At 59.5% G+C, this 8449-nt stretch overlaps 1 protein-coding gene across 1 annotated transcript; it reads left to right on the top strand.

Annotated features, from left to right (window-relative positions):
• SOX8 (SRY-box transcription factor 8) lies at positions 1-3429 on the top strand. Its single transcript, XM_060078781.1, has 3 exons — positions 1-422; positions 1752-1981; positions 2690-3429. The coding sequence occupies exons 1-3, from the start codon at positions 1-3 to the stop codon at positions 3427-3429; spliced, it is 1392 nt and encodes a 463-aa protein (XP_059934764.1).
• Positions 3430-8449: the final 5020 nt, after the last annotated feature.

Genomic DNA, 8449 nt, shown 5'->3' with positions numbered 1-8449 from the left:
ATGCTGGACATGAGCGAGACCCGCGCCCAGCCGCCCTGCAGCCCATCTGGCACTGCTAGCTCCATGTCGCACGTGGAGGACTCGGACTCAGACGCGCCGCCGTCGCCTGCCGGTTCCGAGGGTCTGGGCCGTGCGGCGGGCGCGGGGGGCGGCGGCCGGGTCGACGCAGCCGAGGCGGCGGACGAGCGCTTCCCCGCCTGCATCCGCGACGCCGTGTCGCAGGTGCTCAAGGGCTACGACTGGAGCCTGGTGCCCATGCCGGTGCGAGGCGGCGGCGGCGGTGCCCTCAAGGCCAAGCCGCACGTGAAGCGGCCCATGAACGCCTTCATGGTGTGGGCGCAAGCAGCGCGCCGCAAGCTGGCGGATCAGTACCCGCACCTGCACAACGCGGAACTCAGCAAGACGCTGGGCAAGCTGTGGCGGTGAGTGCACTGTCCCCAGGCCGGGGCGGGGAGCGGGTCCTGGGGTGCGTGGAGCTGGGCGGTGGCGCAGCGCCCGGCCTCGGCCCTGCTCCCAGTGGCTGTTCCCAGGGCGAGTCGTAGTGGAAAAACCCGATCTGGCCAGACGGATGGGACGCGGGGTACAGGACGGCCTGGGCACGCAGAGGGCAGCAGGAGCAGTGTGCAGCCCCTAGCACATTCCCTGAGCCCAGAAACAGCCTTCTCTAGGCAGTGAAAGGCAGGCCGAGTTGGGGACCCCAGCTGTGAGTGGCCGCAGAGCCTGGAGGCTTGTCCCTCCCAGAGGAAAGTGGCCTCTTTCTGGAAGCAGGACACAACTCTATGGAGGTGCCCCCTCCTTGGAAAGGACTCCCCGACCACCCTGTGGAGGGAGTCCAGAAGGCAGATGGAATGGTGTGTGTTTGCCCCACCAGCACCTTTGGCACCTTCCCCGCAGCTTCTCCCAGTGCACTGCCACCTCTGCACCCTCACCAGGGAAGGAAGGGGATGGAGGGGGTGTTCAGCACTAGTGTGCACTTTGGTGTGATGAGGCTGGCCATTTTGCAGAAAGTAGGATGGCAAGCAATGGGCAGCAGTGACAGGGTTGCTGCTTGGGACAGCCCATCCCCACCAAACGCTCTCTACTGGGGTTTAAAGTGAACGGCTCTGGATCCAGGGCGCTGGTCTCGTTTCCTGCTCCTCACCTCATGAGTGGGCGCTCGAAGCTTGTTTATGTCTAATGTGCTCCGACCTCTGTCCAGTTGGGGTGCTACGGACCCATGGCAGCCCCGTGCCTCTGTATGCCTAGACCCTGTCCTGCAGGCAGACATGAGCTTCTGGAAGGGTATGGGGGGCCGGTGTGTGTTCTGAGCCTTAGTGAGGACCACTGGGTTTTGCCAGTGTTTCTGAAAGTCTGGGAAGCCCAGCTGCCCACAGAGTCCCAGCTTGTTTCCCAGAAGCCTCCCTTTGTCCACAGTGTATTCTCAGCTGGGTCCTGGCCTGTTCACCCACCTGCCTTAGAAAGTCCCAAAGGGAGGGGACAGGTTCAGGGAGGGGGGAAGTCAGAGGAGGAAGATGGAAGCCGGAAGGTTTGGGTCTTATTCTGGCTTGTTCTTCTGACCTCACCTAATGCCCTCACCCCCAGCTTGATCCCTCTCGTCCTTAGAGAAGGGGAGAACCTGCCTGGTGCCCACCAGGTCGCGGGCATGCACTCGGGCTTCCCTGGTCCTACCCAGCACCTCACCTGATGCGCGGGCCAACTCCTGGGGTGATGCTGGCCCCCTCGTCATCTTGCTCCTGCCCTTTGCCCTGCAGCTTGCTGAGTGAGAGTGAGAAACGCCCCTTCGTGGAGGAGGCAGAGAGGCTGCGGGTCCAGCACAAGAAGGACCACCCAGATTACAAGTACCAGCCACGCCGGAGGAAGAGTGTGAAGACTGGCCAGAGCGACTCAGACTCAGGCGCCGAGCTGGGCCACCACCCGGGCGGTGCCGTCTACAAGGCTGACACCGGCCTCGGTGACGCACACCACCACGGTGACCACACAGGTGGGCTCCTGGGGGTGGGAGCAGGGGCTCACTCCCAGGGCAGGCACCCTCAAGAGAATGAAACCTTCCCCGGGTACCCGGGAAAAGGCCCCATAGCCCCAAAAGGCAGCTGTTTCCGATACCCACAGGGGCCTGCTTAGCCCCCTCTGAGACTGAGGGCCTGATAACTTGCCCTGGTCCAGCGCACTGTGACCTGGGTGTTTTCTGTCCTTCCCGAAAGCGTTTCTGCTCCGCTGGCCTTTTTGCTGGTTCTGACCTAGGATTCACTCATGCCACAGGCCTGGGGGTTAGCAGCCCAGTTTCAGGATCAGACTGACCCGGCTGGAATCCTGGCCAGCTGAGCAGTCTTAGTCACGCTGGCTACAGCCACGGGCCTGGGGAGACAGGTTTTGTGTGGACTGTGTTGTTGCCGTGGGCGAGGGGCTGGGCACTTCCTCTCCTCGCCCCCCTCCCCAGCTTGCTCTTCATGATGGGGCCTCCCTGGCCCCAGGTCTTCCCCTAGAACAGTGCTTAACGGAATTTCCTCAGCCGAGGAGTGAGGTCTAGGTCTGGCTTTGCTGGAATTTCTGGGAAATGTACAGGAACAAAAAGCCGTTGATTCCTACCTGCGGCAGTTAGCGGGGCTGGTTTTCCTCCTGTGTGCACGTCACCAGCCTGGCCGCCCCCTACAGAAGGGGCATTCATCCCTGAAATGTGCTCTGTCCCCAGGGCAGACCCATGGGCCACCCACCCCCCCCACCACCCCCAAGACTGACCTGCACCACGGGGGCAAGCAGGAGCTGAAGCTGGAAGGCCGCCGCCTGGTGGACAGCGGGCGCCAGAACATCGACTTCAGCAACGTGGACATCTCTGAGCTGAGCAGTGAGGTCATCGGAAACATGGACACCTTTGACGTCCACGAGTTCGACCAGTACCTGCCCCTCAACGGCCACTCGGCCTTGCCCACAGAGCCGGGCCAGCCCGCGGCCGCCAGCTCCTACGGAGGCACCTCCTACTCGCACTCCGGGGCAGCTGGCATTGGGGCGTCTGCCGTGTGGGCCCACAAGGGAACCCCGTCAGCCTCTGCGTCGCCCACTGAAGCAGGGCCCCCGAGGCCGCACATCAAGACGGAGCAGCTGAGCCCCGGCCACTACAGCGACCAGTCGCACGGCTCTCCGGGGCACACCGACTACGGCTCCTACAGCGCTCAGGCCAGTGTCACCACGGCCGCCTCCGCCGCAGCCGCCAGCTCCTTCACCAGCTCACAGTGCGACTACACTGACCTGCAGGCCCCCAACTACTATGGCCCGTACCCCGGCTACCCATCCGGCCTCTACCAGTACCCCTACTTCCACTCGCCCCGCCGACCCTACGCCTCGCCCCTGCTCGGTGGCCTCTCCGTGCCACCCGCCCACAGCCCCCCCAGTAACTGGGAGCAGCCCGTGTACACCACCCTGACCAGACCCTGAGGGTGTGGCCGCGTGTACGGGCTGCGGCTGAGGACAACCTTGATCTCGGCAAAGATAGACAGACCTCTGAGGGCTTCCAGAAGGTGTGTGACGTGGGGAGGAGCCGCAGCTCCATCAAGTGCCTGCTGAGGTCCGCGGGAAGCCAGGCTTTGTAAACGAGTCCCCTCTGCTTCCAGACTTCCAAACTCCCGTCCATGGACAAAGCCCTCCTTCCCTTCTCTCTCTCTTTTTGCGGGGACTGAGACCCTGACGGACAGTCACTGGGTCCCTCTTCCGAGCAGACGCCAGCGTCTGGGTTTTGCATCTCAGTGTCTGCAAAGCAGCAGCCACAGCACAAAGGACAAAAGGAGGGAAGAGGTGTGGGGTCTCCAGGCCGCCCGTGTTCCGAGGTCCTGGCCACCCTTGGCTCTGAGAACTCCCCAAGACCAATGGATGACGTTCCTGAGGCCAGTCATCACCCGTCACCCACAGCCTGGCGGGGATGTGTCCGCGGGAGCACCTCTTGGGACCAGCCCATTAGACCTGAGGTGTTCCTTGTAGTTAGGGTTCTTCTGAGCAAGGTTTGGCTGTGATTAACACTTCTCTCTTTTTATTTTATTTTTTTAATTTTTATTTTTGAAGCTTCAATGTGTTTGATTTGTATTGAAAGCTGTTAAAATGTATTTATGTTCTGTATTATTTTATCTTTAATTAATGAAGTAATCTGTGCAGAGAGCAGAATTTAAGACAAAACGGAAGCCGCAGAGCTGAGGGTGAGGGCTGGGGGTGGGGGCAGATGGGGTGGGGCCCTTGCTCCAGGCATTTGGGAGCCTGGCTGTTTGGGAGGCATCAGGCAGAGCCCCAGTTCCAGGCCCCCCGGAGGTGGCCGGAACCCCGAGGCAGGAGAAGGGATTTGTCTTGTGGTGTCTCTGATCAGGTTGGGGTGCCCCTGGCACCCGGCATTAAGTCAAGGTTTAGAAGGCAGGGTGTCGCTGAATTTCATTCCTGCTCACAACCGTGCCAAGTGGTGGAGGCGGGAATTTCCTGGGACGTGGTGGCTCCAGAAACGCATTAATCTCGGCTCTTAGGAACCAGGCGCCACCTACAAGCTGTGAAACTAAAACCTTCTCCACTAAGCGCTTTTAGATTCTTAGTTTTAGAAGAATAATACCTGATTTCCCTGTCCTGCTTCTGCTGTGTGCTGAGCGATGATAACCGCCTACTTCATGGAAAATTGTGCCTTTAAAACTTTGTAAATTTAAGTACATCTGAGATGTTGCTTCTTTTTACTTTTTCTACTTTTTCCTACCATTTTCTAGAAGAAAATTTTTTGTTTTGCATATCTCTTCCTGGGGGTGGGGGCAGGGAACTACAGCAAACTCATTTTTATGCAATCTATTTTTCAGTGTCAAGTTTGGACTTTCGCTGTCACTTACCTGCTGTGTTTCACTACTTTCTGACCAAGCAACGCTAACTTTTGTACAGATCAATTTGATAAAATTAAAAAATGCTTTTTATCTACGTGGGCTGCATTTTGTGTGTTGCTTTCTATAAGCGTGGGGGCTGTGGGTCTCCGAGACCGTGGGGGTCTTGTTTTGAAGGGGTTTGGCCAAGGCAGGAGTGGGCTCTGTGAGGGTTAACCCCAGGCTCCCCAGGGGGAGGGGCCGGCTGGCTAGACCACCCTCCCTCTTGGGTGCTGCATCTGAATTTGAAAAGAATAGATCTCAGAAGCCTCCAGGAAGCCAGGGATGCATCTTCCTCCTGGTGTGTGTTGGGGGGGGAACCTCCTCAGTAGGCAAAATGGGTCCAGATGGGCCAGATTTGGGCCGTGGTTTCCTCCCAGGCGAATCCCAGAGCTGGTTTCTGGGTGGCTGACGACATTTTTCGGGCACTGGCTCAGAGCCAGGCTGGGAGCTGGATAAAAGCCGCCCTGCAGGCCCCGGACAGGACTGTCTGGTTGGCAGAAAGGGTTTCTAGGAAGAAACGGTTGTGGGAGCAACAGTAAGAGAGGGGCAGCCTCGCTCCCCGGCTGGGCCTCCCCAGCACACGGGCCTGGAGGCACCCACCTCTGAGCTGTGCAGATGCATCTGGGGGTGAGAGGAAGATTATGCTTCTTAAGAGAACCCAGATACGCAAGGCAGCTGCGTATGCAATTTTAATGGGGTGGCCTGGGTATGGGGCCACGCACCCGTCCCCTCGCCTGCCCAGCCACTCGCGTGGCTGCAATCCAGGGCGCGTCCCTCACCCCGCGCTGGGGAGCCACATCCAGGGCCTGCCAAGAGCAGCGTTTGGGAAGAGCTGCCCGGATTTATGAGGGTTCATGAGACCAGTGTGTGCCAAGCTTCCCGGGTGAGGCGGGTCTGGGGTGGGGGTATGTAGACATCCAGGCTCACGGAGGCCCGCGGCCTTCACAGCCGGCCGCCTGCAAGGAGCCAACCCAGCCTGCCCTGCATCCAGTGAAGGGCTGTCCAGGTCCATATGGCCCTCTAAGCCCTCTCATTGACACCCCAAACCAAGGAAAGCCCCCAGCGTCCAGCTTGCTGACAGAGGGAGCAAGGCCTCCCCTTTGCTGTTCTGGGATCGCTCAGGCCTTGCCAGGTTCCCGAGGGCTGGAGGCTCTGCCAGTTTTGTTTGGAGTTGGAGGGGCTCCTGCGTATTAACTCCCCAGGTCCCGGTCTTTTCCCGCTGACCCACCCTGTGTGACAGCCGCCGTGGCCCCGGGGTTCTGGGCAAGGTTCCCATGGGTTTCCTACATCTGAGCTCGTGACGCTCCAGGGAGAGGAAGGACAGCCACATGGTCCTGGCGCAACCACACCCTGCCTGGCCGAGGGCATGGAGACCCAGTGCCCTGCACCTTGTCCCTGCCCCTCCAGGGCCCCCTCCCGTCTTTGGGGCCTGGGCTGGTGGCTTCCCCGCTGGGAGCATTCTCAGGCAGGCATTGCAGGCCGAGTCCACAGCCAAGGACCCTAGAAGTGATGGGGTCTCTGTCTCCCCAAATGCTGGGTCCCTCAGTGACACTCTGAGAAGGCAGCTGGGGCGGCCCCCCGGGGGGTCAGGGCTGCTGAAAGTGTTCCCTGGGCTACCCTGGTCCTCAGGCTGGTGAAGGATTTTTGAGGAGAGCCCAGCTGACAAGGTTACTCCCAAGGTCGGCCTCGCCCTGCCTCGCCGCAAGTCCAAGTCGAAGAGAGTGTCTGCTCAAGCTGGTCCGGAGTCCTGTTCTCATTTAGACTGTTCCATTGGCCCATCCCAGGGCCAGGCTGGCAGGAAAAGTTCCTCATTTTTCATTTCCTCATGCAGAACAGAGAGCATTGCCTCTGATCTCAGATGAACAGAGTGCCCTGTTCAGGGAGAAAGGGGAAATGGCATTTATGATCCAGCCCTGCTCTGATGGGTTGGAAAGGCCCCTTCTGGTTCACAATCACTCTTCCTGGGATGATATCGGCTTTCAGAAGTGGATTTTCTGTTTGGATGGGAGTTCATGGCCAGTGTGGCTGTCAGCTTCAGGGAAGGCCCGTGTCCTCTGAGCAGCTGCCTGGGAGAGGCCCAAAGTCCTGCTCACCCGGCCGATCCCAAGGGTCAGATTCAGGACCCACCCAGCCTGCTGCAACTTTGGGCCACATTTAAGGGGACAGCACTCAGGATGGGCATCACAGACTTAGAGTCCTGGCCTGGTGTGGAACCAACTCTTTCCTCCCCAATGTGTAGCTGGGGTCTCTAGCCTAGCCCAGGACAGAGGGTCTCTGTGGATGCCATCTCTGGCTGACCAGGTTTGCAGGGGCTGCGGTCCATGGCATCAGGTGGGGCTGGAGGGATGTGTTTCCAGGTGGTGACTCGATGGCCACCAGACACTAGGCAAGCCCTCACACCCTGTGTGGACGGCCTCCTTGGACACATTCCAACAGGCTTCATGGAAAACCTGTGCTGACCAGGACCTAGTCTGGAGGCCACAAAGCCCGTGATGCCAAATCCCCCAGTCTCACCCCAGAGCCAGTGTAGACCCCAAGACAGGGGAGATGGGCTGCTCTGCCAGGCACTGGGGGTAAGGAATCATTCTCGAGGAAGGAGACTTGTAGCTACACTCTGCCCCCAAACTCAAGCCTCCTGGTCCGGGCACTTCTCCTCCAGGAGGGAGCAGATGTACAGATGTCTCCAAGGATGGGGCTGCAGGAGGCTTCCAAGGGGAAAAGTCAGGGAGGGAAGGAGCAAAAGAGGGAGATACACAAGGGGCTCCAGCCTCCCCTTCATGTGAGGGACGTTCTGGAGCAGAGAGTGGGGCCGAGGACTGGCCCTGAGAGCCCAGCACTGTCCACCCCTGGCTGCGTGCCTGGGCGACCAGGCTGTGAGGGGTGTCCTGTCTTCTGCTTCTTTGGTCTGGTTTTGGGGTACCTGGCCTCCCTCTGGGAGGGAGGAAAGATGGAAAAGACCCCCTGACATACTGGGGGGACTCAGTGAGATTAGGACCTGCCCGCGATGGAGCATTTGCACAGATACCTGAGAGAACTCTTGGTGCTATTATTACCACCTTCAATCACATGATGCTGCTTCTTGCTCATCTGCAGAATAAGGTGGATTTGCTAGTAAGAAAATTAAGTAAAAGTGAAATGGGCAGAGAACGTGCATTCAAAGGCCAGGGGCCTGGGATGCCCCCCTCCCAACCTCCGCCTCTGGGACCCCTCCTGCTGCACCGAGGTGTCCTCCAAGCTGCCCTGCAGTAAGGCAGTCTGGGCCGGTGGATAGAAGCTCTACCACTTGCCCGTCAACCCTTCTGTGCCTCAGTTTCCCCCATGACCATGGGGTGATGATCGTCTCACCAAGGTACCTTGAGGATTTACTTGGCGAGCCTGAGGCCAGCACTTGGACACACGGGACAGGAACCTTCCTGCCCCGTCCTGCTGGCAGACTTGTACCCGGACCCCTGGGGTCTTCCCTCCCCTCATCTCCCCCAGCCTCATAGTGACTTCCTCAGCTCAGCCCCAGAATGGTCGGCGGTGGAGGCCTGCACAGCCTTCCTGCCTCCCCTGCCCAGGCTGGGCTGTCCCCA

The sequence above is a fragment of the Mesoplodon densirostris genome, chromosome 16 (genome assembly GCF_025265405.1).
Source record: "Mesoplodon densirostris isolate mMesDen1 chromosome 16, mMesDen1 primary haplotype, whole genome shotgun sequence".
Classification (NCBI taxonomy): domain Eukaryota; kingdom Metazoa; phylum Chordata; class Mammalia; order Artiodactyla; family Ziphiidae; genus Mesoplodon; species Mesoplodon densirostris.
Note: the sequence above shows the minus strand (reverse complement) of the source record. Positions and strands in the feature narration are given on the sequence as shown.